The following is a 27,834-nucleotide window of genomic DNA, read 5'->3' as shown; positions in this document are numbered from 1 at the left end:
GTTTGCCAGTATCCCGTAGATCTTAATTTAAAGTATTTCTATGCCTTTTTTTCCCTGTAGCCCTGGAATGAGATCAGATGTAAGCTCTTCTCCATCCACAACCTCAGCAACTACGGGACCACCTCCCAAGCTCTGTCTTGTCTGCTCTGACGAGGCCTCGGGGTGTCATTATGGGGTTCTAACTTGTGGCAGCTGCAAAGTGTTCTTCAAGAGAGCTGTGGAAGGTAAGACGTGGCGTGAGGAATTTCCTGTTTAGAAGTAGGAAATCCACATCCAAAACCGGTCTGCTTAATCCGGCTGGAATCCGTGCTTTAGTTAGAATGCTCCTGGAAAATCCCATCCATTGTATCACTGATCTTTTCATAGAAAATAGCATTGATAATGGTGTACTATCTGAAGCATAGATTGCATTTACATTTATAAAATGCTCCCATTCACTCAGTGTAAAAGGATGTTTTGTTTTTGCACACTGGGTTTCACTGGCGACAAGGCTGTGCTGACAAAGACAAACCACCCTTCAGTCCTTCAGAAGCAGCACTTTCTCCCAGTTCCAAGCTCACTGGATGCAATAGGGAGCTGCATGGAAGTGCAGAACCTCTTGGAGGGATCGGAAGCGTTGGGTTCATATCGCAGTTTTTGCTTGTCACCAGGGGAAGGGATGTCAGTTGTGTGGGAAGCAGAGCCTGTTCCTGGAGGGTAACAGGAGACAGTATGAGCTCAAGTGCAGGGCACTGGGCTGCGTGGGCTCTCTGTGACTCCCAGCTGGTCTGTGTGGAGTTGCACTCCCATTTAGAGCCTGACTCTTTTAGCTGAAACAAATAATCGTCTGTATCCTTAATGGAAATAAGGTCACTGGGTATCCCTCGGGAGTAGTGTTGTATGGCAGCTGGGTATACATCATAGCCAAGGTTTTGCACGTCCTTAAACAAATCACAGAAGTACCTATACATGAAGAAATCAACCCAGTAATTCTTTCTGGTCAGTGGTGCAACTTGCCACATCTTATATCAGCTGAATTAATGTTAAAAATGGAAGAAGGCTTGTGGCTGAAAAACTGCAATCAATTCCTCAAGGCTCACCTCTGCTTTCATTTTTATTGTTCCATAAATTATCCCAGCCTTAATCCTTCTGATTAGATCATAGAATCCCAGACTGGTTTGGGTTGGAAAGGACCTTAAAGCTCATCCAGTTCCAACCCCCTGCCACGGGCAGGGACACCTCCTGCTAGACCAGGTTGCTCCAAGCCCCATCCAACCTGGCCTGATACTGTGCATGTTTTCAGGAGCTGTTCCAGTATCTGTTAGCTCTAGAATGCACTTGAAGGAACAAATAATTTGCTTTGTCTCTTACAGGCGTTTTTCTTATTAGGAACATATGTAAAAGGAATTTGTTTCTGCAATATCCTTTTTACTAATAGCTGCCAGGCACCTGTCAGTACATAGATCAAGCTGGCGGTGCACGCTGGTCATCCAGGCTTTAGCCCGAAACCCTGTTTTGTACCTCTGTCTACACACCCGTGTGCTGTGACAGAAACAGTCACAGAAACTGAAAGTATCGGTACTTAGAAAATCAATATAAAGGGTATTTTTTCCAGCAAAGAGTAGAAGCAGAGAAGAGGAAGGTTGAAGGTGGAAGTCAGCTGTATATTTCTATGCAGCTCTTCATGCCAGCAGGCTTTGTTCAGGAGCCCTGGGTGGCCAAAGCCATCTTGTTGCAGTTCTTATTTTCATGGTGCTTCAAAGCCTTCATCCCAGAACCAGCCCCGTTCACCCCCAAAACAACCTCGATCCTCCCCACCTCCGCTTCCTCGCCTTGCTTCACATCCTCACACCTCCCCTCCCCTTCAGCTTCCCAACACTTCTGCCTCCTGCTGTGCTCCAGATCATCCTCCTTCTTCAGCGTTTCTAATTCCAGCTTCCCAAGTCCGCAGTTTCTAACCTTTTATACGCCAGCGTGCTCAAATGGGCAAAGCCTCCTTCAGTCCCGCAGGGCGTCAGAGCCCCCAGCACTGACTGGTGCAGCGCTGAAGAGCGCGCAGCCCCTGTCTGCTGTAAATCCCCTTGGAAACATCTCCAGTTGCTCACTGCCAGTTTTTACCAGTGAAGTACCTGGGGTTTGAGCAGTGAAGATCATTCCTTCGTGCAGCTGGCCTGTTTGTTATCTGGGCAGCGGGCAGACACAGAGCAGAAGGCAGCCTCAACTTCCCTTTATTTTCCCACAAAACATTCACGTGACACGAAGGCTTTAATAGGAGGTAATACAAAGCAATAGTGTAGCTTTCACCTAAAAAACGGCAAGAATAGGCAAGTAATAAGTACAAGCAACCAAGCAGCACCTGCACAGAGAGGAAGCTCTTTGTTAGGAGAAAAATTGAACAGCTCAGGAAATTCACCCCCGAGGCAACTGTATTGACTGTGTGCAGCGTGGTCTCATTGAACATCTTGCGAGACGTGAAATTGCAGCCTCTGACTGCGGTGCTGACAGCCATTGGTTTGCGTTTCACGTGCGTGTGTATGTGCTGTAGGTACAAGTATGCAAATAGGAAGCAGAATCGTGAATCATGGGTCTATTTTCTGAGTTGTCTTAAACACAAAGATTACCCAAGGATCAGGAAGGGTTCCTCTTCTTCACAGGAAAAGGGAGGGGGTCATTCATAAAGACATTGAGTGCTTCCTTGGCATGTCAACTTGAAACCCTTCCCCTGGAGAAGGCTGACTAAAGCCGAAGTAAAAAGCTCTGCATACCCATCAGTTTCACAGCTGACTTGAAACAGATTCCTTAACCAGGCTCTTCTATGAGGAGACACTAACTCCATTGTTCATAACTCAGTATTGGGAAAACGCGTCTGTTCCTCACAGTATTGTACTACCGGGACTTTGCAGTACAGTGAACAGCCTAGGCTGCAGCTTTCTGCTCTCTAAAGCAGCATATTTCTTGATCAGTATGTGGGAGAAGGATGTACCGTTTAGTAGTACCTTCCTCTATGTAAGTTCTGTTGAGACATTTGTTCCTATGACTTAAAAAATGAAGAATAGGTGTTCCTGCTCTGTTGGCCTGTTCCCATCAGCTAAGAAACACAGCTTCATTTGTGTACTTCAAGGTTTGCCATGTTTCTGGGGTCAGTTTTGCTCTGAGCCTGCGAACCCATGAAAATGTCCCAGAACTTGGTTTGCCCAGGTCAGACTCTTTAAGTCAAAGAGGAGGTCTCATGGCTTTGAACATGCTGAAAGCTTGCTCTGTGTGTCTGTAGAAGTGGTTACATCTGCACTTCCACAATGTGTTTGTGAGCACTGTTTACATCCTTGTGGATCCATTTGGGGAAAGTGGAAACAGTATCACTATAGAAAATAGCGTGTAAGGATATGAAAGTAAGAAAAGAGAAAAACTGATTTCAGAATAGAATTTGCCTGATGCTAACAAACAGAAAACAGGATTTCTCCCTAAAATTATTGGCTTTGGTGTCTCAATATGAGAAATGTGTTTGGTGGATAGATGCATGAAATCATATGGGTATTGATTTTTCTTTGGCAAGTAAAGGTATACTGTAGTCCCCAGCTGCTTGACATGACTGGAGAAGGAATGGCTTCCTGTGCTGCTCCGAGCTGATGGTTCTTTCCGTGTGCTTGCGAACAGGGCAGCACAACTACCTGTGTGCCGGCAGGAACGACTGCATCATCGACAAAATCCGGAGGAAAAACTGCCCAGCGTGCCGCTACCGGAAGTGTCTCCAGGCGGGAATGAACCTCGAAGGTACCTTATGTTCAAATCCTGCTCTTAGGGTTGGGTCTTAGACACCAAAAGGTGATGCTGCTCATGCAGCAGTTACCTGGGCAGCACTTTAACAGGCTACAAGTAAGTACCGGGCTTGCGGCGTGTGTGAGGAGCTCAGTGAAAAGCAGGAGGTTTCTGCGCTGCCGTTTCTCCTGTCCTCTCCTCTCGCACTCAGCCGCTCGCGCTGGGGCTGCTCAGCAGAAGTGAGTCATACCCGCAGAGCAGGGTTATTTGTCATTCCTGTCAGCACGTATATCTTGTTGCCTTCTCACTGGCTGTGAGACAGCAGAACTCCAGATCACCTGTAGGAAAGTGTGATGCCGGCTTGTCCTGACTCAGGAGAGTGACCTGGCACCAAAACCGTGGCGGAGAGGGAAAGCCTAGAGGCACAGACCTAAGCTTGGAGTGGGGCTTAGGTCTTCAGACTGAAGAGCAGAGGGTTTGTTCATGCTGGGGATCCTTCTTCAATCTCTCTAAAAAAGATAGGCTAAATAAATAAATTTATATGTATTTGTTCTCTGCCAAGTCCTGAATGTGGCTTATGAGAAACTGAAGACCATCAACTAGAGATTTAGCAGAGTTGTAAAATGGCATAAAACATTTTTATTAGTGTCAGCTCTGTTTTATGTGTGATTTTTTTTTTCCTTGAGCCGTAGAGATTAATACAGTTCTTACCAGCAGAGTTATCATGGTGGTACTGGTATAATCAAAATTGTCAGGTAAAATAAAAATGTCAGAGTTGTATTTGTGGGATAGAAATATGAACAGAGCTTCATTCAGGCAGTGATAATATCCTTTAGTAAAGTGTAAGTGGTGAATTATGTTAAAGAGATGGATGATACATACGATTTTCATTTTGGGGTGGGAAAGAAGACATTTTGGTTTAAGAGTTGTTTCTGTTTTTTTTCACCGTGTTTGTTTTCAAATTCCATATATTCATGTCTATAGATTCATAGATGTATCTCTATCATGTATACGATATATATAGAAAATATAGAGAGAATATTAATATGTCTTCATTTGTCATTCTTATAGATTCATTTGTCTATATAAACAGAGCACTTTATAATGTATATTACTCCAATAGCAAGCCCTTCTGTTCCTGCATCAGTTTATTGGAATTCATTTTAAAGCAGACCCCTACAGAGCTCTCTCGGGCTCTGGGATGAGTTCCTTGAGTTCCTTTCTCCACCAGAGAAAATGGGAATTGAATGACGTCTGATAGCTGCCACTTTTCCACATGGAGTCTGGAGCCCTTCCAGCTATAGTCTGTGTGCCTGAATTTTGGCACTGAGGATCCCAGAGAACACTGACTTTTTGGAGGGTGGATGTCGTTACATAAGTTGTTGGAAAAGGCAGAGCGGAGCTTTTGTGACCGAGAGGGAAAAGGATCTAGAAACTCAGCAACGCAGAAACGGAAGAACCCACAGTAGTGTGAAACAGTGAAAAACGAGCATGGAAACAAGGATTTAGTGGACGGAGCTGAACAGATGGTGAATTGGTTGTACTTCCAGAAGAACTCTTAGGAAAAAAAACCTGGAAGGCAGCATAAAGCACGGAAGAGACTAAAGAGAAGTTCCTTTCATCTTGTCTCTTTCAGGGTCACTGTTCAGGAATTACTGCTCTTTAAAAGCCGATTTAAATGTGTACACGTTTTAGACAGTAATCTCATTTTGGCAAGTCGTCTGATGTATCCTCAGTGCCTGAATAATGGTTATCAGCAAACCAGTTAAGAAATGGTGAGAGATCAGACTGTCCCAGCACGGCTCTTGTGCTTGCCCCTGCTTGCTGGAAGATTTCTTCCAGGAATCCGTCCAGGCACATTGGGAATAGCTCTCACTTTTGAATACCTACCGCGAGTTTCACGGTTAGGTATAGGGTAGAAGGCTAACTTGTTTATAAAGAACTAAACACATACACAAAATCTGCCATGCAGCGTTTTAATTCTGACCTGCTGTTGCGCTGAGGCAAAAGTGGGTCCTTCTGCACTAGAAACATGTTACTTGACCACTTTCTCTGGTAGTCTGTTTTCTCTTCAGTCGTACCTCTGGCCATGTTTATCATCCTTTCCTGGGACGTGCTTGTTGCTGTTGCATGGGGGTTTGGGTGTAGGGGACTGGAAGAACATACAACTGCCAAGCTGCAGGTACTAGAGATTTACACAGAGAATAATGGTATTTTGTGCTGCAGCTTCTGTTTCTTCGAATTCTCATTTCCACTTCCCTCGTTAATTGACCCTGGGTATTCCTTGGCACCCGTCCTCCTTGCGATGTGTTTGAAGACAAGATTTGTTGTTAGGTTTTACGCCTGTAAAAAGTCGTAAAATTGCTTGAAAGAGTCCAGCGCAGAGCTGCAAAGATGATTAAGGGAATGGAACATCTCTCTTACGAGGAGAGGCTGAGGGAGCTGGGACTCTTTAGCTTGCAGAAGAGGAGACTGAGGGGTGACCTCATCAGCGTTTACAAATATGTAAAGGGTGAGTGTCAGGATGATGGAGCTAGGTTTTTTCAGTGATGTCCAGTGATAGGACAAGGGGCAATGGGTGTAAACTGGAGCATAGGAGGTTCCATGTGAACATCAGGAAAAATTTCTTTACTGTGAGAGTGACAGAGCACTGGAACAGGTTGTCCAGGGGGATTGTGGAGTCTCCTACGTTGGAGATATTCAAGGCCCGCCTGGACAAGTTCCTGTGTGATGTACTCTAGGTTACCCTGCTCTTGCAGGAGGGTTGGACTAGATGATCTTTTGAGGTCCCTTCCAACCCTTAGGATTCTGTGATTCTGTCTGTAATTTTCTTTGGCCTTTCAGGCTGCAGTTTATGGTTAAACTGTTGGCAGTTTATGGGTTTGCTCTGCCATCTTCACTTTGAGTTTGTTCTCTCCTTTCTACCCAGGCCCATTGCCCTGCCGTGGGTTTGCCACTCTAAACCCCATTTTAGAAGTGAGGTGCGTGGTGTCTGTGCCTGATCCCCAGCACAGCGGTGGGGATGTTTCACAGAAAATCTTGGATGCTTTTATTCCCATGCCGAGTTTCCCTGTAGGGATTAATCTGCTGTGATTTGCCCTAAGGAGCTGGTTTTAAATGTGTGGCGGTGTTAGATCTGAAAAGAAACTGTAAAGCAGCACATTATCTCAACCTTCTTTTTTTTGCGAGTTACAATTAAATACCTGTCAGGTCTATTAGCCTAATAAAAATTCTTGCATAATACCTTGTCTTATCAGATAGATTTCTTGTTGATTATCATTTTAGCAGACTTTCTGGGCTGGAAATACTCCATACCAGGTGTCTGCATTAAGCTGAAGGCATGTGCCTGGAAATTTAAGTCAAAGCTGTTTGCTTGCTTTTGAGAACAAGGATAATGGGGCAGAAAATGCCAGAATGTTGAAAGGGTTTTGGAGCAGCCATTTAAAAATCTGATGGGAGCAATGAGAAGCATTTTGCTCCAAGGAATAACCATTGCTGTTCCCCCATGGCAGTCCTGGCAAATGTGGCCTTTGGGAAAACGCGATTTATGCAAGGGCCATGGAGAATTTTATGTCTCTAACAGTTAGTTTTGAAGTCCCTGTTCTAGATAGTGGGAGAAATGGGCTCAAGATGGGGATTTATACGTCGTTAAGCTACAGAGTTGGGGCATTTCTGATGACTGGAGATTTTGAACAGGTCAGGAGACACTTTGAATGTGAAACCACAGGACATGATGCTTCTGTGTCAGTGCTACTGACTGATCTCAGGAGTTCCAGAACAGAAACCAATTAACTGAGACACAGGAAGAGAACTGGGATCCATCCTGCTCTGTGTTCGCAGCACGCTCAGGGTAGCGGATACACCCGGGATTGCTCACAGCCAAGTAGGAGATCCCGTTATTGACAATACACTAATAAAATTGTTGCTCCAACTTTGTGTAGTTTACAGTTAACATCTCTGTGTGGTGGTTTATTTATTTGGCGAGTGAGTTTTATAGTTTAATTACGCAGCAATAATTTACATGCAAGAGAGTTGGCAAGAGAAGAACCTGCTCCTGCCCAGCGCTGAAAAACACTGTTTTCCCTGGCTTGAGAGATTGAGTAACTTCTTCCATTCATTACATGCATTTTTCCTTTCTTCTGCATGCTTTCTATACTTAATACTTCAAGGAACTTACAAGGTGCACAGTCCTGCAAATACTTCCAGACAGGTGTCGTGCTGTCACCTGGACTTTCACTGGTACTCTGCAAATTTGCAATAGAAATGGTAAAATGAAGGCTCTTCTTTTAGGATGAGCCTTGAGCATGCCCGCAGATGTTATTTAGCTTTCTGAAACATGGACATGAATGTGACTTTCACTGAAACATCACGTTTATGTGACAAGACAAAATGTTTCCACAGGAACTTTAATTAGAGCTAATGTGAAATGATTTACAGCTTTATGAAGAGGTGGCTTAGAATATTCAATTGCCCGATCTGCAGTTGCAGGATAGCAGCAGCATTTGCTCTGTGCTGTTTTTATTGCCCTGTGGTCACTTCCCATGAGCTAACCTGTGCCTTACCAAAACTTCCCTAGCTCGAAAAACCAAGAAGAAGATAAAAGGAATCCAGCAGACGGGTGCAGCGGGAGCGCGGGATGCTTCGGAAACACCTGGAAACAAGAGCATCGTCCCGGCGTCGCTGCCGCAGCTGACCCCAACCCTGGTGTCACTGCTGGAGGTGATCGAGCCGGAGGTGCTGTACTCGGGCTATGACAGCACGCTGCCCGACTCCAGCTGGCGCATCCTCTCCACTCTCAACATGCTGGGAGGGCGGCAGGTCGTGGCTGCAGTGAAGTGGGCAAAGGCAATACCAGGTAATGCACAAATACATTTCCCCCTGTACTTGGCACTGGGGAGGCTGCACCTCAAATCCTGTGTTCAGTTCTCATCCGCTCACTACAAGAGAGACATTGAGGTGCTGGAGCAGGGCCAGAGAAGGGCACCGGAGCTGGTGCAGGGCCTGGAGCCCAAGTGTGATGGGGAGCGGCTGGGGGACCTGGGGGGTTCAGTCTGGAGAAGAGAAGGCTCAGGGGGGACCTGATGGTTCCCTACAACTGCCTGACAGGAGGATGGAGCCAGGAGGGGCTGGGCTCTGCTTCCAAGGAACAAGGGATGGGACAAGAGGAAACGGCCTCAAGCTGCGCCAGGGCAGGTTTAGATGGAGCTGAGGAACAATTCCTGCCCCAGAGGGTGCTCAGGCATTGGAACAGGCTGCCCAGGGCAGGGCTGGAGTCACTGTCCCTGGGGGTAAAAGATGTGTAGATGTGGCCCTCAGTGCCATGGGTTAGTGGTGGCCTTGGCAGTGCTGGGCAGCAGTTGGACTTGGTGTCTTAAAGGTTTTTTCCAGCCTGGTTGATTCTGTGATCACAAAGTGCAGTGTTTGTATTTTGCTTAAAGTCTGCCTTTGCATTTGGTATCCATCAAAGCCTTCACAGGTGAAGCTTTAGTGATATCTGGGCTTGTTTGTGCGTCTCATGCTTCTGGAGTGGAAAAGCATAAAAAAACAGCTTCAAAAATCTTAGTACAATTATAAATTAGTTCATTTTAATGGAACCCTTTGGCCACTGAGTGCTAAAATTTGTATTTAAATGGAGATTTGGGTTTTAAAGTAATGCAAAGAGCTGTGGCTCCACTGCAGAGAGAATTATTTCTTGAATATTTTTAGCAATGAGGTTCTCTGGACTCAGACTGCAGTTGCTGCACTGCCTGGTCTGGGTCTGCACTCATGGATGGTTCTGTTTTTACTGCCCTTCACTATATCTATAGATTTTTGTTGACTGTGAATAGGCATTTGAATGTCCAGTTCCAGGGTGGAAGTCAGGACATTGATTGTGTCTCAAGCACTGTAGCCACACGATTAAGCTGACCGTCACCAGGGAAACGGGAAAGGTTTGTGGCTGTTTTGGCTCCCACCTTAAGACACACTTAGCAAGTGCCTTGCAGAAGAAGTGATGTTAAATCCCAGCCTTGGACGTGGCATCCCATGCTACCAGGGCCGAAGGTGAAGCTGAGGGTCTCTTTATTCCAGACAAAGACAAGTGTTTTCTTCCCTTCCACTTCTACTCGGTACCGCTACCTACCTACCTGCTTTCAAAACCCCAGCAAAACCACCTCCGTAATGCGGATGGTGCCCAAGAATAACATCACTTAGCAGGGCTGCCAAAAAAAATGCCCAATAATGGAATTCATGAGTCATAATGGTGTCTCCTTTGAGGCAGGGAAATAAATTAACAATAGGGAAGAAAGGCTGGTAAATTCAAATATACGTATCCAGCAGAGCTGGGAATAGAGGGATTTTTAGCCCTTCAGGGCTTCTCTGCAGTGGGGGATTAGGATGAGTTAGCCTGCATTAGAAGAAGTTCACATGCATGCACTTTCTTCTGGGCCGAGTCTTCAGGAGACCATCTGGTACTCACAAATACAGATTTAGATGCTGTTTTTATACAACAGTTCTGTGTTCATCATCTCTTCGAACAGTTTCCCTAATTAGAGAAACCCTTCAGGTTGGAGCATATGCTCTGAATGTAAATGCCAACCGTCTCTTTAATAATCACACTAATAGGAGCTATTCCTATCCCCTTTTTATCTGCTTCTTTTGTTTGTTAAGGTGGTTCTTCGTGAGTATTTAGTTTGTATATACTGCTGCTGTTGTACACCTTCAGGCATGCTAACAGCGAGCCAGCATTGCCTGCCAAACCCTTTAGCTGGGATTTCAAAATCATGAAATAACTTTGAAACACTTTGCCTCTGTTTTAGAAGTAGTAAATCATACTTGATGCTCTCTGCAAAGGCAGAAGCTTTTCTTGGTTAGACATACCAAGTTTTGTTATATATGAAACTACTGCATGCCATCCATTTGCACATCTCCAGGCAGCAGCGCTGCTGGGAGCTCTTTAGATGCCAGATGCTGAATAAAATTAAATAAAATCAGCTGAATTCAGACTTCAGTGATGATTCAGTATGGCACGATCGTGTCTTGCTAAATGTAGGCAGGATCTAATAGGAGCTAGTGCTGCTCGTTAAAAGCTGTCTGCATTTTAAGACTATTTAAGGGACCAGTTTTCAGATTTTACACATTTCCTCCCTGATTAATTGGCTCTGCTCGTGCTGCATTGTAAGATCAAAAGCAGTTACTGATGGTAACTAATGCAGTACGTATTTTGTAAGTTCAGCGTAGAGCTGTTAATTATTGATATTAAACCCATTAATGCCTAGTGGGCTGCACGTACAGAAAGTCAAAAATACTGTGATTTTTGGAAGATGGCCCAATGAATTACGGTGTACATGAAATACAGCTGTTGGCTTCTGCAAACCAGCTAACTGCCCATCAGTTCCAGATAAGCACAGACATATATTCTGATCATTTTCTAATATGTTTATGTCTCCTTTTACTACCTGTAGTACATATCAGAGCACCCAATCTGGTACTCTTTCCATCCAGAACATAACTTACGTCATGGTTATAAGATCCCAGGGCGCACGTGTGCTTTGCTTTGGTAGATGGTGAATATACAATACAATGCTGAGTTCAAGAGTTACTCTTCCTGTTGCTTTCTCTTGCCCTTCTGTTTTGTATGGTTGACAGTTACGCGTTCAAACCAGCTCAAGGTTGTGTGATCCAGGAGCTTTCTATTCAAACCTTCCAGATCTCGTGTGTATTCTCGCTGTCCAGAAGACAGAACTGGAGTCCTTAAACGCTTAAGCCCTACATCTGCAAAGTTTTGAACAGAGAGAGGACTCGTTGATGGCGTGCTGAGTGTCTGAATGGAACCTTAGTAGCTGGAAAACAGCCCTGAAATCTTGCACCCCTTTTAAAATGCACTTTTTTCATCCAGCACAAACTTTGCAATAAGCACCTCTTACTGTTCTTAATTTCTTTTTGTCTTCCACCAAAATCTCATCTGAAATACGTGGCTGACTCAGATGGTCGTAATATGGCAGGAAATGTTGTTACTGCAGGTACAGAAATACCCTTCTGAAAGTGGTAGCCTGCATTGGTAAGTCAGGAGCTGTACTGATAGTAACTGCGGTCCTTTGCCAAGTTACAGGAGTTTATTTCTTCTTCTTTACTCTCACACCTCAATTTCTGTTTTCCAGGTTTCCGAAACTTACATCTGGATGACCAAATGACCCTTCTGCAGTACTCCTGGATGTTCCTAATGGCTTTTGCCTTAGGATGGAGATCATACAAACAGTCAAACGGGAATCTCCTGTGCTTTGCCCCAGACCTGATTATTAACGAGTAAGTAAGACTTGACACGGTGATGCTGGGGTTTGTACTCAGGAGGTGAATCACTGGGTAGCAAATTCATGCCAAGATCACGGATCAATCTGTCACTTGCAGGGGGTTTTGGTTTTGGCAGGTTGCTTCGCGTTTTTAAGTAAGTCAAATGCAAGGAAGGTGCTTTAGATATTAAGTGTATCTGTAACAAGAAGTTTTTGTGGGAGGTGTTTGTACAAAAATACTCCGTATTGTGACTGTTCCTGCACCAGGCATTACAATAATTCATTTTACCAGAGACCACATAGTTGAAGCTTTCTGGGATGGAGAGCAAAGTCTGGCAGATTGCATGGTGTACAGTCTGTTTATTGTATGAGAGTGATGGTCCTGCCAGGTTCACAGCATTCTTGATCAGTTAAACATTTCTATCTGAACCTGATTAAAATCTGGCTAAAAAGACAAGGTTACGAATGGAAAAACTCATCTGATTTATGTTTTCTTGTTGAACTTTGTTACCACATTTCAGGAAAAGCTGAATTTTCTAGAATCCTTGGGCATCTTTTTTCTTGCACTGCGCATCATTTTCCTTGCTTTTCTCAAACCCGTGCTGTGCAGTAATTCTGCCTTGTAGAGGAGTGAAAGAGGGAATTTGGGATTGCCGAGGTGATGGGCAGCAGGCTTTATTGGAGACGCACTGGGGATAAACACTTTGCACAGGAATATGCATCCTTATATTACTTTCCATATAATATTTTGAGGGTGCAACAGCAGATTGCGTTAGGTGATGCCTTTCTGCCTCCCGTCTGGAGAGCAAACACTCCGTCTGTCCCCTCTCCCACAGAGATGGATTCGGGATCAGCCCCAGTGCACTGTCACATTCTCCTGCCGTTCACTTTGGAGCCATTTTAGTGTTTGTGTCCTTCAGCTCTGATTTTAAAAGGCCACTTCTTCCCGCAGTGTAACAAACCTGAGGGGTCTCTCAGCCTTGCCCCTCCGGTGATTCCACGTTTCTAAGCCCTGCCAAGGGGTTCTCTCTGTGCTTGGAATGAGTCACTGGATGTACTCTGTGGGTGTGAATCTCTGAGGTTGCTGGTCAGAGCCATGCAAAACAAGTTGACCCTGCAGGTTCCAGCTGAGGTGATGCTGTCACTGTGGATTTGCCATTTGTGGGGGCTTAATCGAATCAATACGACTGCACATACAGCCAAAACCCTTTTGTAGCATCACAGTTTCACTGACAGTGATTTAAGAAGTGATTCAAGTGATGACGTTTTATTCATGTCTCTGTTTTTCTGTCTTTAAAATGGGGGCAACGCTCATCCCTTTGGCATGCTCTGAGACAGCAGTCTTAATATTTGCGTTCCTTTTGCAATTCAGAATCAGAGCTCTCGAATCTCTTCTCTGTTCAGAAAACCATTACATTTCAGACTTCTCCTTTTTCGTGTTTATGTGTCTATTCCTGGTTTATTTCAATGTAATGATTTGCCAGAGCATTTATAAACTGTCAGCATGTCTTTACAATAAGATTTTTCTTGGGTGATGAGCAGATGCCAGGTGAGGGCCCATCTGTGTGCTGGTGTTGGTTGAAGTTCTTAGAGTTATGTCTCTGGAGTAAAACAGTCTCTGCGTGGTGGAGTTGCCATAATTGATGTGGTCACTGACAAGCGCAGTGACATCTGATTTGCTTTAAGGCAGGGGTCCCCTGCTGTTTGAGCAGTGGGTCGGAACCATGCAGCTTTACAGCTGCCTGTGTTGGTACCCAACGCATTTACTGCAGTCCTGTTGTACTAAATATTAATTCCCAAAATGCCTTCTAGTCACAGTTTCTGTACATGAATTGTTTATCAAAGTAACATTTGTTTTCAATAAAATATGTAGACTGAGAGAATCGCCATCTCTTCTCCAGTGTGCTACAGGTTCCCCCTAAAACCCTCTGGTCGTAACTTGTTATGTACCATTCATCAATAAAATACAGCCACCTCTGAGCTAAACATGACAAATACTGAATAATTGATAACACCACATGAGTTCCAAGAGGCTTCTGAAGCGCAGGGAAAGCCAGAGGGGCAGTGCTGCTGGGGAAGTGTTGCGATACTGAAGGGTTGGGTGTGACAAGAGGGACATGATGGCATCAGGGGAAAAATGCACTTGGGTTTTAATGATGAGAGGTGCCTGATCTCTCTTAATGCATCATTCAAACGATAGTTCCGCAGTATGTGATATCCCAGAGAAACCTTATGCAGTGCTACTTTGTGATGTGCATCTTGGTGATCTTTCACCCAAACAACTCCTTCCCACGCTCATCCACCCATCACCACCCTGAAAACTCTCACTGAATGTTTTAGGTATGCTAGAAACGTGTCCAAGGTAGAGTTGTAAGTTCACTGAATCATCATCACAGACTGCTTTGGGTTGGAAGGGACCTTAAAAAGCTCTCCCAGTTCCAACCCCTGCCACGGGCAGGGACCCCTTCCACTAGAGCAGCTTGCTCCAAGCCCCTGTGTCCAACCTGGCCTTGAACACTGCCAGGGATGGGGCATATATAACTTCCTTCTGTTTGGCTTGTTGTGGTGTCTTTTGGTTTGTTTTTCTCCATCTTAATGATCCATTTGGAAAAAGAAATGAAATTGTTTCTGCGCTGTCTAGTGTTGTTTGTGCAACAGAATTGAAACCTTCATTTTGATTGTCTGAAATCTAGGATCAAGGTCAATTTTACAGTTAACTGAAGCTGTCTGCATCAGATTTTGGCTTCCTGTTCAGTAGTTTCAGGTTTGTGCATGCAGATGAAGAGATGTGAGTCGCTCAAACTTGTAATTTTTGAGATCTGCAAATGACTTTTCTACAGGTCTGTTCTTTAGATGAACATTTTTCATTTGTAACTAAGAATTTGGCTCCGTATCAATAATTGCGCTTTCAAAGCCTTATTTCCGTGAAAGACTAGAACACAATTGTATGTCTTTACCCATACTGCATTCAAATGCAGTAACTCCAGGAGGTCTTCATCTCCAAGCCCCAGAGCCTTTAGATTGATGATGTACTTGTTTTTCTTAAATGGAAGTACAAACAAGTTGAGGAGTTGGCAGGAACTTCCAAGCCTCCCATGAGCCCCTCAGGCACACTTGTATCATTTCAGCCTTACAAACAGTGGCAAATATTCACATGGATGGGTTTTCGATTCTGTTGCATAACTTGAGTTTACACATCAAACAAAACTGTATGTATCACATTATGCTGTGATAAACATCTCGCTGCGTATATGGAATTGCACATACTTGAATCTCAGTATGATCTTAAAAATATATTTAGCCTACTTTTCACCCCCAAAATCCCTTTGATTTTACTTATAAACAAATCAGAGAATCATGGAATGGTTTGGCTTGGAAGGGACCTTAAAGCTCATCCAATTCCAACCCCTGCCACGGGCAGGGACCCCTTCCACTAGAGCAGCTTGCTCCAAGCCCCTGTGTCCAACCTGGCCTTGAGCACTGCCAGGGATGGGGCAGCCACAGCTTCTCTGAGCAAAGAGAAAATTCACCCTCAGAAGGGTCATAAGAAAAGTGCAGGTGTTGCTGGGTACAATGTAAATGAAGAAATAGAACAGACAAGCATCTTACAAGCACATTATTCAAATGAACATAACCTCAAGATACTTGAGTTCTTTATGGGGATAATAAGACTTTCTTTAGATGCATGTGTCTGCTCAAGCATATGAGTAACATGAATCTTCTATGCATTTACCCTTGCACCAAACCTCTCCTTTGTTATTCCTGTGTAGTTACTGCTTACTTAGATGGAGTAGCAAGATCCACGAGCTCATGTCAACACTTTTTAGGCAACTGGGTGTAAGTGGGCTGTACATAAGAACCCGTCTAACCCGTTAAGAAGTTGGTCATGCTACATTTTCAGCTAACAGGTCCTTAGCATTTATAAACATCTTGCCATGAATGGGCAGAAAGCTTCCCAGAAATCAGTGGGTTGTTTTGCTGGGTGCTCAGGTAGCTTTGCTGTGGTGGTGAACGCCTCTTGGCACTGGTACCGCTGGAGATCCCTCCATAACTGGGTTTTCCAAGTACCATTGGTGCAGTCTGTGCTGTTCTTCTCAAGCCTCAAGTTGGCAGCCTGGTCATTTGACCGGTCTTCTCCTAAACAGTGAATACTTACTGGATATTCCATTTATATGTCTGTACTCCAGTCACTTATTTGGATGGGGTGGGCATCACCCAATATAGCTGAATAATGTTTATCACATTGGCTGTCCTAAGTTAAATATGTCTTATAGGGTTGGGTAGGTAGGGTTATAAGGGCAAGGGAGGGGCAAAAATGCATCTTCAGTTATTTTAAGGCTTTGGAAAATATTTTAGATTTACATTTGTGTGCTTCATTTCTGGGTAGAAATAATGCACTTCAGTGGGTTAGTGTGTGGCTGTTCAGGGAGCTCATGGTTTTACATTTCAAACCAAGACAAATGATTCTTTGATAGCAGTATGTACTAGCTGGCAGTTTTATACATAATATATGTGGTTTTGTACACATACACACACTAAACTCTATTCAGGTTGTTGAAAAGTTTGGCAGCTTAATAAATCTTGGGCTTCAGACCATCATTTAGTGTCTGGAGGTTGTCTAAACCTGTGATTTTGGAGTATTGTCCAACTGTTTCTGCAGTTTGTGATTCAAAACATGCTCTTGTTGGAACCAGCACTGTTACTACATCAGCTTGAGGCCTCTGGTCGTGTCACAGGCACATGAAATTACAGCGAGCAACAGTAACTAACGCACAGTTGTGCTCATCAAGTAGCAAACGCCATTTAATCGCTGCCCAGCTTTAGAAAGAAACTCTTGGCAGCCCTGTGTTTTAGGATTTTGACTCTGTGTGCGTACTCAGAATCTGATCTCTTATTGTCTTAGATTTGAGGTCAAATCCTTGGTTTCCTTTGTCATTCTGTGCCATACAGATTTTCTGAATTGGTGTTATTTGAATAGAAAGAAATTATCAAGTGATTCCAGTTTTATAACCCATGTTTCATGAGTTCTCTTATTCCCAGAATTTTTTCTGAACATTCTTTTGGAACTGGTTCTGTGAAGTCTGTATCATCTGTTTTTCAGAACACCAGCATCTTGTTTACTGGCTTTTTTATTCTTTTATAGACTTTGCTGAACTGAGTGACTCAGAGCGGTGTTGAAAATCATCACATGCTTTTGCCATCAACATGGCATCCCACACAGCATGTATGTGTACATCCCGTGTGTGTTACATGGGCTTTCATGGAGCTCAGACTTACAGCTAATGCTCTGCTCACTCCTGACTACAAAAGCAGAGGAGTATTAGATACTTACGGAAGAAGAAGGTGATTCAAATCTGACTGGGTGTACAGTCACTAAAGCAGCATCACTTCAGAAGTGATAAATTGCCGTTAGCTCTTTAAAATCTCCATTTATGTGAGTGGGGATAAAGGCAAAAGCTTTGAACTACTGCGATGGGGCAGTGTCACCCAGCACTCACTGACCACAGCTCCAGCTCTACCTCCTGAGCTGTTGTGGAGTGCAGGCAGCTTCCCTGGATTGCCGGCCCTAGTTATCACCAGAGCTTTATGTGACGACTCCCCCAAGTCAGTGTGGTTCTGTAGATGGGTTTTGCTAGGAAGAAATCATGTGTGAGGTCATCTCTGATTATAATACCGCTTTTAATCAGCTACGTGTAGTACCTGGTTGAAGTGTGTGGTTTATGTGTGGGTAAATTAATTGCTAGCCTTTCTAAATGCCCTCTGCAGGGAGGGTCCCAGTGCAGCCAGAAGGAAGCACAGCGCCCCAGACCCTGCTCTTGGCTGGGTCTTTGGTCCATGCTTTGGTGCGGGTCCTGGGACAGGCTCCCCCTGCTCAGCCCGGTGGCAGCTGAGATCATGGATGCATTCTGTCCAGGAGATCTGCGAGGGGAATGTCTGGGACCTCTTCCCAGAGCAGTCGCCAGCATTAAGGACTATGCAGTGAATCAGCTTCCCTCTTGCCCTGACACAGCCTGGGTGCGCTGCTCGCCGGGGCATGGTGCAGAGCAACATGTGCCCTCGCAGCAGCGGAAGGGAGGGGGCTGTGCTGCGCTCTGGGGTTTGGAGAGCTGCCATGTGCAGAGCCTTGGTATTGCCAAAAATCTGTGTCTGCAGATAGATTCTCAGGCTCGCGGATGTGATTGCATTTGCAGCACAGAGAAAGAAATGACAGGCTGACCCATTTCATAATGTTTATTTTAACCTTCTGCCCAGAAATGGTAATAGTTTTACATGAGGAAAACTGCTGAGCCCTGTCACAGAATGCGTTTAAATTACTCAATTTGAAATATGTCAGATGCCCTTTGATACAGCCCAGAGGGGTGAGGAGAAAACTTGCCAAACAGTGGCTTTGTGTCAAGTGCCCTGAGAAACATCCCACAACTGAATCTCTTACACTTACTCCTGTGTCATGCAGCTCGCCCTCATGTGCACTTTGAGTTCTCGCTGTTACTCCTTGCATGATGCCCATGTTTGTACACTGATGTATGTGGTATGTGTGTTGGTGTATGTCACCTGTATGGCTCTTGGTACTGTCTGGGTATGAGGCTGTACCACACATAGTCCTTTAACATTCAGAAGGAGTTGTCCAACAGCATGCATTTGGGAATGATGGGATTTAGGCTTGTACTTTGTTGGGGTTTAATACAGTTTTGATAGCTTGTAGTTCTGACTTTTAAAGCCGATCAATACCTGTTATTCTTAGGTAAAGTTCTTGTTTTCACATAGGGTTTCTTAGGATGCTTGTGAGGGCACGTTATATGATGCTCTTGCAGGGCTAAGGAAGGGAGAACTGAAAAAGGCAGCAGTGTGAGAGGAGCTGGTGCAGTTTCATACCCAAATCTTACCCTTAACTTCCAGTTTTGTCTGTATCGTTGTGTAGATTATAATGCTGAATAGGTGATGTCTTAGAAACCAAAGATTTTCCTTTGATTGTTGATTCGTCTTTCCATTGATGGATAGGAACCATACTGCAGTACAAAGGTAGCAACATGCAATTGAAATAAGAGACGTTGCTTTAAGAATGTAAAAGGATGTGAGAAGTAGAAAGTCACTTGAAAAATTGAGAAGTTGTGGCAAGTTGATGCTATCCCCAGTGAGCAAATATGTGTTAAATCTGGGTGTTAAATCTCAACAGTACTGAAAGAAGGAGTAATCTCGTCTCCAGTCTGATCCACCATCACGCTTCTTTACACAGATTAAATACTTTGGGACTGCCAGGCCTTTGTCACGTAGTGACCAAACTGGATTTTTAAGTGAAGTTTGCACTGAACTGTTGTGTTGGCTGTTGATAACAGGGCTTACTGAGCAGTCCTTGGTAAAGACAGGCTTCCTTTGTGGCACTGGGATTTCAGATGTCATGCTCCCCTCACGCTGCAGTTCTAGGCCAGTGTTTGTATGTGGTGACCAAGGCAATCTCCCTGAATGTGTTCACTGGATTAAAAAGCACCAGGATTCTGCTGTGGGATAGATCACGTACTGCCTTACCATTTGCCTGTACAATCCCTGCTGCTCTTGAATGAAGCGTGGAAGAACTTGGATGTAGAACTTTCAGATATGTAGACATACAACTAATTCTTACGCTTTTATTTGTCAGGCAGAGAATGAATCTACCATGTATGTATGAACAGTGCAAACATATGCTCATGGTTGCCAGAGAGCTGTCGCGGCTTCAAGTCTCCTATGAAGAGTATCTCTGCATGAAAACGTTGCTTCTCCTCTCTACAAGTAGGTGAACAGTTAAATACCTATGGGAACAATGTAATTTTAACCTGCCAGTACTCTGCATGTGCATGTGTAGTTTAAAGTGGTGTTAAGCATCTGATACCAAATAAAAGTCAAAATGTGCATCTTGGCACCTGACTGTGTAGGGTAAGTGAAGGAAGTTCAGCTCTTAGAAGATACCAGACATTCATGCTAAGATATTACATATATTATCTTTTATATTTACACTGAACAATAGCATTAATTCTTACAAACAGATGAGAACAGATGAAGCCAGGTTGGATAGGGCTTGGAGCAAGCTGCTCCAGTGGAAGGTGTCCCTGCCCGTGGCAGGGGTTGGAACTGGATGGTTTTAAGCTCCCTTCCACCACAAACCATCCCATGATCCTGTGACAATGTGGGAGCATTGGGCTTTCCCCCAGTGCAAGCAGGAGGCTCCTGCAGCCCAGCGTGGGGCCAGCTCACTGCTGCCACGATCGGTTCCTCCCCGTGCCGTCCCCTCGTCGCCCTGGCAGGGCCGGTGCATCCTCGCCTGCCAAGCCCAGAACTGGGACAAGGGCTCCTTTCAGAGGGAACTCTTGGCTCCACGCTGCCGTGGGCTTTGTAGGAACTTGAAACTTGCCCGAAACTGCAGATTTAAAGCAGTTTCTGAAATCTCTCCCAAAAATTCCTCAAGTGTTTTGGATGTGGTGTAGGCCAACTTTCCTTACAGGAACTGGAAATTTCCTTCAAGAAGTTTCCATGGCAGGAATGGTGAAGAGGCAGCACTCGTACAGTTAAGGCCATTCAGGAGTGAGGAGTGGCAGCCCTGGTGTTAACCAGCAGAAGGCCTCTTTGTTATGTTTGCAGTGGAAGACAATACGTTTCCACATTTCTCTCTGAGTACATACATTGTGTGAGGGGAATGTTGTGGAACCTCTGAAAACTGAGGAGCTGAGATCTGTACAGCTTTTTAATCCGTGACTGCACAGTTTTAATTTCTGCTTATTGTGTTTCTGTGTTTTCCAAGAGAAGAGGAAGGAGGAGTAAAGCAGGAATCCCACATGGGTCTAGACACATAGCTCACACATAGACGTAGCACACAGGCCTTTTCATTTAAGTCATTGAAGCAACAGTTGATGTGTTGTCATGTCCTGTGCAGACGAGGCAGGCAAAATACTTCCACATCTCACAGATGCTGACAGTGTAGCAAGGGTTGGATTTTGTAAGGAAGGGAGTGTGATTTGGAGGCCTCTTTCCTTTCTCTTGCTTTCAGTCAGCTTTGTTTCAGCTCTCTATCTTCTTTTTCCATTCACTTCACCAAGGTAACCAAACGCTTCAAATCAAGCATCTTAAGGTCCATGTTATGCTTGATTTGTCCTCATCTGTTTACTAGTCCTTGGCCTTTAGGACCGTCCCACTAGGAGAACATAGGCACAGGGACTTCACGTGGATTTCAGTCTCCACGCTTTGGGTTCCTGACCCACAGCTCCTCGTCTGTCCAGTGCTATCACGGTGTTCCATCCCTATTCCAAGAAGCTCAGCCCGAGTCCCCCCTGGCTTGGGCAGCCAGGTTGTTGTCCAGTCTCTCTGTTACTGCCTTGCCTGGATGCGTTACTTGATCCATGTCAGGAGGCTTGGAACTAGATGATCTTTCAAGATCCATTCTGAGCCAAGCCATCCCGTGATCCTGCTGATGATCCTGCCCCTGCTCCTCCCTCAGCACGCAGAGTTTTGATGGAATCTGTCTTAATGTCATGTTTCCCCAGACACTGAGAGCACAGGAGCTCCAGCGCTGATAGGTCTTCACCAAGGCACTTCCAGGGCTCAGTGCTGTTGCTTCCATCCTCCAGTTCCTTTCCTTCTGTTTCTTGTTGGGTTACCTTTGGCATTTTTATTTTCACTTTCAGCAGTGTGATGCTGTTGGTTCATCTGCTTGTTTGTCTCAGTTCCCACACTCTTTCCTTGTCTCTCATGTGTCCTTCCTTTAAGCCGTTTTTGGTGTAACTGGTGTAAGAGAAGTTAAATAAAGGCACAGTTTGTAGATGTGTAATGTCTTAAAGGGTTGTATCAATGTTACAGTTCCTAAGGAAGGCCTGAAGAGTCAATCTTTATTTGAAGAAATCCGTATGACATACATTAAGGAGCTGGGAAAGGCCATAGTGAAGAGAGAAGGGAACTCGAGCCAGAACTGGCAGCGATTCTATCAACTGACTAAACTGCTGGACTCTATGCATGATGTAAGTTGTGAAACGAATGCTTTAGACATTCCAGATGGCTGAGTTTGGGGATATGACAGTAATCTCCTCTATCCTTTCTGCATTTGAAGGGATAAGTATCAGGGGGGTGGGATGGAGGAGACAGTTGTGCTCCCCTACTCCAACTAAAGGCTCTTTGGAGGAGGTGAACGTGGTGCTTTCAGTCTGCTTTTGAGTGGTCTCGACAGCAGTTCGTTTTGTCATTGATACCATTTTCAGTCTTTTAATTTTTTCAGTCTTTAAATTTTAAAAACTTTAGTTTTTAGAAATTGTGTGGGTTTAAAATGGAGGAACTGAGGAATTGTCACTGACTTTGCAGTAGCAGCAGAAATGGGGAGTTTAAAACCAAAATTATCTCAGAGACCAGCAATTCAAGAATCTATGGAATTGTTTGAAACTGCATTAAAATCATGCATCAGCACTATTTTTAGTAGGAGTAGCGGTCTAATTTTGCAAAGAATTCCAGAATTCAGGCTGCCTCCTCTTGCGGTATGTACTCCAAAATGTGCAGATGGTACAAAGTGGTGCTGAAGCTGGGTAAGGCAAAGGAAACTTAAGAGACCTCAACATTGTTTTGTCTTTCTTGTTGCTGTACCATGCACCTGGGAAGATCTTGAGCTTGTCCATGGGTATTTTATATGCTGGAATAGGAAGGAGACAAAACCTCTTCCGGATTTGTAAAGACCTTGCACGAGCTGTTGTTTTCTATTAGAAGACCAATTACAGGACTTGCTAATTAAGCTGAGGGCAATTAGCACCCAGGCGGGTGCTGGCCTGCGCCTCACTGCGGAGGCAGAGGAGGGGAGGGAGGAAGGATGTGGGTTAATAGTTCTTCTGTACGTATTTGTGTGAAAGTAATTCTTTGCTTTATCGCTTGTAGGTGGTTGAAAATCTTCTGAGCTTTTGCTTCCAGACATTTTTGGATAAATCCATGAGTATTGAGTTCCCAGAAATGTTGGCAGAAATCATCAGCAATCAGATACCAAAATATTCAAATGGAAATATCAAGAAGCTCTTATTTCATCAGAAGTGACTGCCTTAACACAAAAGGGTTGCCTTAAGAAAACGTCAAATGATAGCTTTTTTTTTTTGTAAAGAAAAATCCCTACAGACCCTGTTGGTTTTGTCCTTGCAGCGGTGTTTCTTTTGTAATTATGCACTACATGTGGTTTACAGAGGGCCAAGAGTTAGGCTGGAGGAGCGGCGGAGTGCTCGCCTTGGTAAAGGAGTGGGGAGAAGGGCAAGGAAAAGGAATGGTGTTGGTCAGAAATTCTCTCTCTCCCCTCGTGCGACATCCCTGGATGCGTCGGAGCCAGCGGGGCCAGGCTGGGTGCTCCGGACATTGTGCTGGTGGAGGAGTTGCTGCAGTTGGCTGAGACAATTTTCTAGGCTATTTTTTTGTGTTTTTTTGTTTTGTTTTGTTTTATTTTGGGTTTTTTTTTTTTAGTCAAGTGTTTTGGATTTTCTTTTCTAAGGTAGCGTTTGGTTCCTGCATGTGTAACCTGAGGAACGTTTACAAGTGTATATCGGAAAAGGAAAGTTGTGCCTTTTATAGCTATTGCTGTCTGGTTTTAGCCATTTCCTTTAACTTTCTATACCGTGAACTCGGCTTGTTCATTTTTTCTTACCTGATTTTTTTGTAATACTTCAAGATGCCTATTGTACAGCTGGTTTTATAAGGTGGGGCAGCTCGTAGCTTTCCTAAATGACCTCTAGACATTAATCCTCGAGTATATTCACACGATGAAAATGGGTTTAGCCTTTTCTAACCTAAGAGCTTTCAACTGCCCAAGCGACCATCAAGATTTGGCATTTTTTAAGGGCCAGGGTGGGTGGGAGAACTCTCAAATCTAATTCAATAGATGTGAAAGAAACAACTGCTTTTGGCTTAGGTGCAAAAGTGTTGGATATGCAGATTCATAGAAGATTAGCCCAGTCCTAAACTGGATGTAAATGAGCAGGTTATTTTCTATATTGAAGAAAAAAAAAAAGCCTGATTTTTGCATATGATGCAACAGCCATAACTGAGAGTCACGGGCTGCATTGATGCCAAGAAGCTCAGTCCTGACTGCCCATCAGGAAATTTTCAGGAAAATATGCATAGCTTAAAGAAAAGTTTACTTCTGTGTGGAGAAACTCACGTTTTCTATACACTGAGATCTGTCATCACACAAGTATATCCGGAGAAACGCCACTGACGTAGAGGCAGACGTGTAATTATGCCCAGTGGTTTGGTTTTGTTCTGTTCTCTTGTGTCGGTTCTAGAGCTCTCTCCGTGGGGCAGGAGGAGGGAAGAGCAGCCGGAGCAGCAGAGCTTCGAGCCCCATTCCCACATCTCTATGGCCGCTGCTGGGCCCATCCTCTTCCCTGGAGAGCAGGAAAGCTCCGCTACTGATCTCGTGGTCTTAGAGTCGTACGTCAAACCGTCTGTGTTTGTAAGGCTGCATCCCTTCACCCCAATGACTAGCGTGCCATAAAACTCCCCTGGGTCTTGTGAATTTCTCCTTGTTGCCATTGATACCGATATTTTAAACCGTTTAGAAGCTGTAGTAGCCTTTTCTACGTGCACCTTAACAATTTTCTGTATTTCAAAATTGAAATCTTTCCTAAGCCACTCTAAAATCTGATTTTTACGCAAAGTGGCCAGAGTATTTGTGTAATAGAAACGAGAAAGATCATCTGATAAAATACAAAACCTAATATATTTTTATATTTAGTTATAGTTTCAAATATGTATAATCGGTATATTCGCTGATCCAAGAAAAGAAGGGAAGGGCTACTGCAGCTTTAAAAGCAATTTATTAAATGATTGTAAAATAGCTTGTATAGTGTATAATAAGGATGATTTTTAGATGACAGATTGCTTTATCATGATACATGTAATTATATTTTTTGTAGGGGTCACAAATATGCTGAATGGTAACCCGTCCCCGCTGGGGTTTGTCTGAAGGTAGTGCTGAAGGCGTCGGGGTTTAGTATCCAAAGAAGTACTCTGTCTCAAAAGGAAAACCTGTGTTCAGTGGGTGTGTTTAGGGTTGAGTTTTTGATGTTTTTTCAAATCACTGTGTACAAATCCCAGCTGGAGCTTGGATGGAATACTCCTATCTGTATGGTTGGGTACCATTCGCCAGGCGTTTGCTAAATCCGACCTCCGCTGCAGGCAATGTAACGGGGAAGATGCGTGTGAGCACCCACACCTACACCTCTGAGCAGACGGGGGTAGTTTCACATACAGCCTCACCTACCACAGCAGAAACAGCTCGACAAATTGGGCAATAATACACACACAGGTACCAGCAATATGTAAATACGGAGCATAGGTTGTTCACCATACACTAGCACGTTTCTGTTGTTAGCAGAAGGTGGTTTCCGAGCAAAATGGGAAACCGAATTTCCACCCTTTCTTAAAGCCCTGTTTGAATGCTATACCTATTAAGAAAAGCTCCTATATTCAGTACTTTGGAGTAAAATATCATCTTTAATAAAAAAGCAAAGTAACCACTCTCTGATCTGTAAAGGATATATGTACATTTTCTTACAGGGAAGGGCAAGTTCAGTATTGCAGTTACAACTCCTACCCCCATTTCATGCAACTATTCACACAACCGTTTGAGATACAGATAGGAGTTCTGTGCTGCTTCCGGGGGCTCTTCAGCTAAAGGAAAACTGGGGTTACTTTGGAGAATGGTTTTAAAATTGCATCCCCAGGAACCCTGATTTGAGCTTGCGTGGAAGAGTGGTGGTGCAAGCGGGTGTGCAGTGGGTGTGCAAGCATCTGCGCATCCATAGACACAAATACAGAACTTCTCTTTTTGCCAGCAGAAAAGTAACTGGAGTGAACATGAACAAATGATTCCCCGTCTTGAGAGAACCGGTAACGTAGGAGAAGAGAGGCTCTACCCCCTCCTAGTCTGTATCCCTTTATATTCCTTTTTAGTTTAGGGATTTAAGGAAAAAAATAAAAAGGAAACTGTGATGTTAGAAGAAAGCAATCGTCCTGTACGTGCTGTTAGGTTTTAAACTTCACCATTCGAAGTCTGTAGTGCTTTAGTAAGCAGTGAGAAGTCCGTGTCCTGTGTATCCGTAGTCCTTGTAGCAGTGGGTAGTATCTGCACTCTGGATAAAGCAGGGAGAATTCTGACTTCGTCTCTTCAGTGCCTTATCACAAAGTGCATCGACCGAGGGGCGGCCGCCGGCAGCCCGGGCGCGGAGCTCGTGCACGAGCAGCGCCAGGAATGGCCTTAGCGGGAGAAGCGGGAGCTCCGGGAATGGCCTTAGTGGGAGCAGCGGGAGCGGGGCCGAGGGCTGGGGATGGAGCTGGGAAATGAGCTCGCCATTTCACAGACAGGGGTAGAAAACAGGAGGAGGAAAGTGCCTGGATGAACATCAGCTCAATCCTGTTTCCCGTAGTCGAACTTCAGCGAGTGAGGACTGGAGGGTCACACCTTAGCGTGAGGGTTTCGGAGGGTGTACTTAGAGTAGTTACGCTCTATCCTTAGTCCAGTCTGCAACCAGGTGTTGCTGAGCCATTGATGCCACATAGGAACCAAATTTTCAGGAAAGGACTGGGGCCTCCGAGGCAGCGGGAGGCTCCGGGGTGCTGATGAAAGGCTGTGTGTATGGAAATACCCCACCTCCCAACTAACGTGCATAACAGCATAGAGTCAGCGATGTGTCATTATTCTATTTTGTATATTAAACAAGAGATATATACTGGGGACAAATCCTATATCGTACCGGTGTATGGCATTATTAAAAAAGAATCATTATTTTTATCACAGTAATTTTAAAACAGCATAAAGGAAATTAAACCAGTGACTCCTGTTTAAAAATGAAAGTTGTAGTTTTTTATTCATGCTGAATAATTCTGTAGTAACAAGTCTGTAGTTTTCACCTACTCAGTGAACTGTTGGACTGTAAAAGCTTGTGTGGAATTGTTGAACATTTATTTTTTCATTTGAATTTGCTGTTCTGGTAATACAAAGCCACACATCTGTACAGAAGTTGCAGTAAATGTGAGCCATTTACAGCAATGCCGAATAATGGACAGAAACCATATAATAAAATTCTGCTTTTTTCATTAAATGGCTCCAAAATGCTTTTGTGCAGTGTTTGCTGTGTACCTGGAGGGGGTTGGTTCTCACAACAGAGTCAGCTTGTTCATCTGTTCTCATCACTCACCTCATCCGCAGGAGTCACTGATGCTAAAGCTAATGGCCGATGTAGTGGAGTTCTGGAGGGGGAGAGCGTCTGATAATTAAGTTCAGATGAACAGTTTAACTTGCGTCTCCCAAACCTTGCTGTGTTTGCCACGGCATTCTGAACATCCATTTCTGGGGCCAAGGGGGGAGGAATTGATGCCCCAGTTTCTGAGAGAAACAGCTCAAAGTGAAGTTAGGGAAAAACCAGAACTGATTTAAAATGTGTTACTGAAATGGTTCTTAATGGTTTCACACTTGTCCGAAATGCAGGACCTCAGACTGGTTTGGGTTGAAGGGACCTCAAAGCTCCTCCAGCTCCAACCCCTGCCACGGGCAGGGACCCCTTCCACTAGAGCAGCTTGCTCCGAGCCCCTGTGTCCAACCTGGCCTTGAGCACTGACCAGTTTCAAGAGCCTTGGTCTCCCAGCTCCTAGATTTACACGTTTTGGGGTTTCACTTGTGCCACTGCTTTTTCCATGTTTGCACCCCCAAGTCTTGGGGCTTTTCTACCGCCAAGGGCTGAAGCAGTCCTCTCAGAGGACAGATCCACCTCCAGCCTGCAAAGAAAGCCCCAAGGGATGGCTTGAAAAATCATTCCCAAATCAGCGGTGCTGGAAACACCCCTGTGGGGCT

The 27,834-nt window shown here is 44.5% G+C and overlaps 1 protein-coding gene across 1 annotated transcript in view; it reads left to right on the top strand.

Annotated features, from left to right (window-relative positions):
- The window catches only part of NR3C1 (nuclear receptor subfamily 3 group C member 1), a 61,848-nt gene extending 34,763 nt beyond the window's left edge, over positions 1-27,085 (top strand). The window contains exons 3-9 of the mRNA XM_061457141.1: positions 61-224; positions 3,634-3,750; positions 8,312-8,590; positions 11,874-12,018; positions 19,636-19,766; positions 21,825-21,982; positions 22,881-27,085. Coding sequence (XP_061313125.1) covers positions 61-224; positions 3,634-3,750; positions 8,312-8,590; positions 11,874-12,018; positions 19,636-19,766; positions 21,825-21,982; positions 22,881-23,033 — 1,147 coding nt within the window. The 3' untranslated portion in view covers positions 23,034-27,085. The remainder of the gene's footprint in view (positions 1-60; positions 225-3,633; positions 3,751-8,311; positions 8,591-11,873; positions 12,019-19,635; positions 19,767-21,824; positions 21,983-22,880) is intronic.
- Positions 27,086-27,834: the final 749 nt, after the last annotated feature.

Source organism: Pezoporus flaviventris, unplaced genomic scaffold (genome assembly GCF_033815535.1).
Source record: "Pezoporus flaviventris isolate CSIRO_AGI_PZ_B2104156 unplaced genomic scaffold, CSIRO_AGI_Pfla_v1 ptg000023l, whole genome shotgun sequence".
Classification (NCBI taxonomy): domain Eukaryota; kingdom Metazoa; phylum Chordata; class Aves; order Psittaciformes; family Psittacidae; genus Pezoporus; species Pezoporus flaviventris.
The sequence above is the reverse complement of the archived record's forward strand: the minus strand, read 5'-3'. Positions and strand labels throughout refer to the sequence as shown.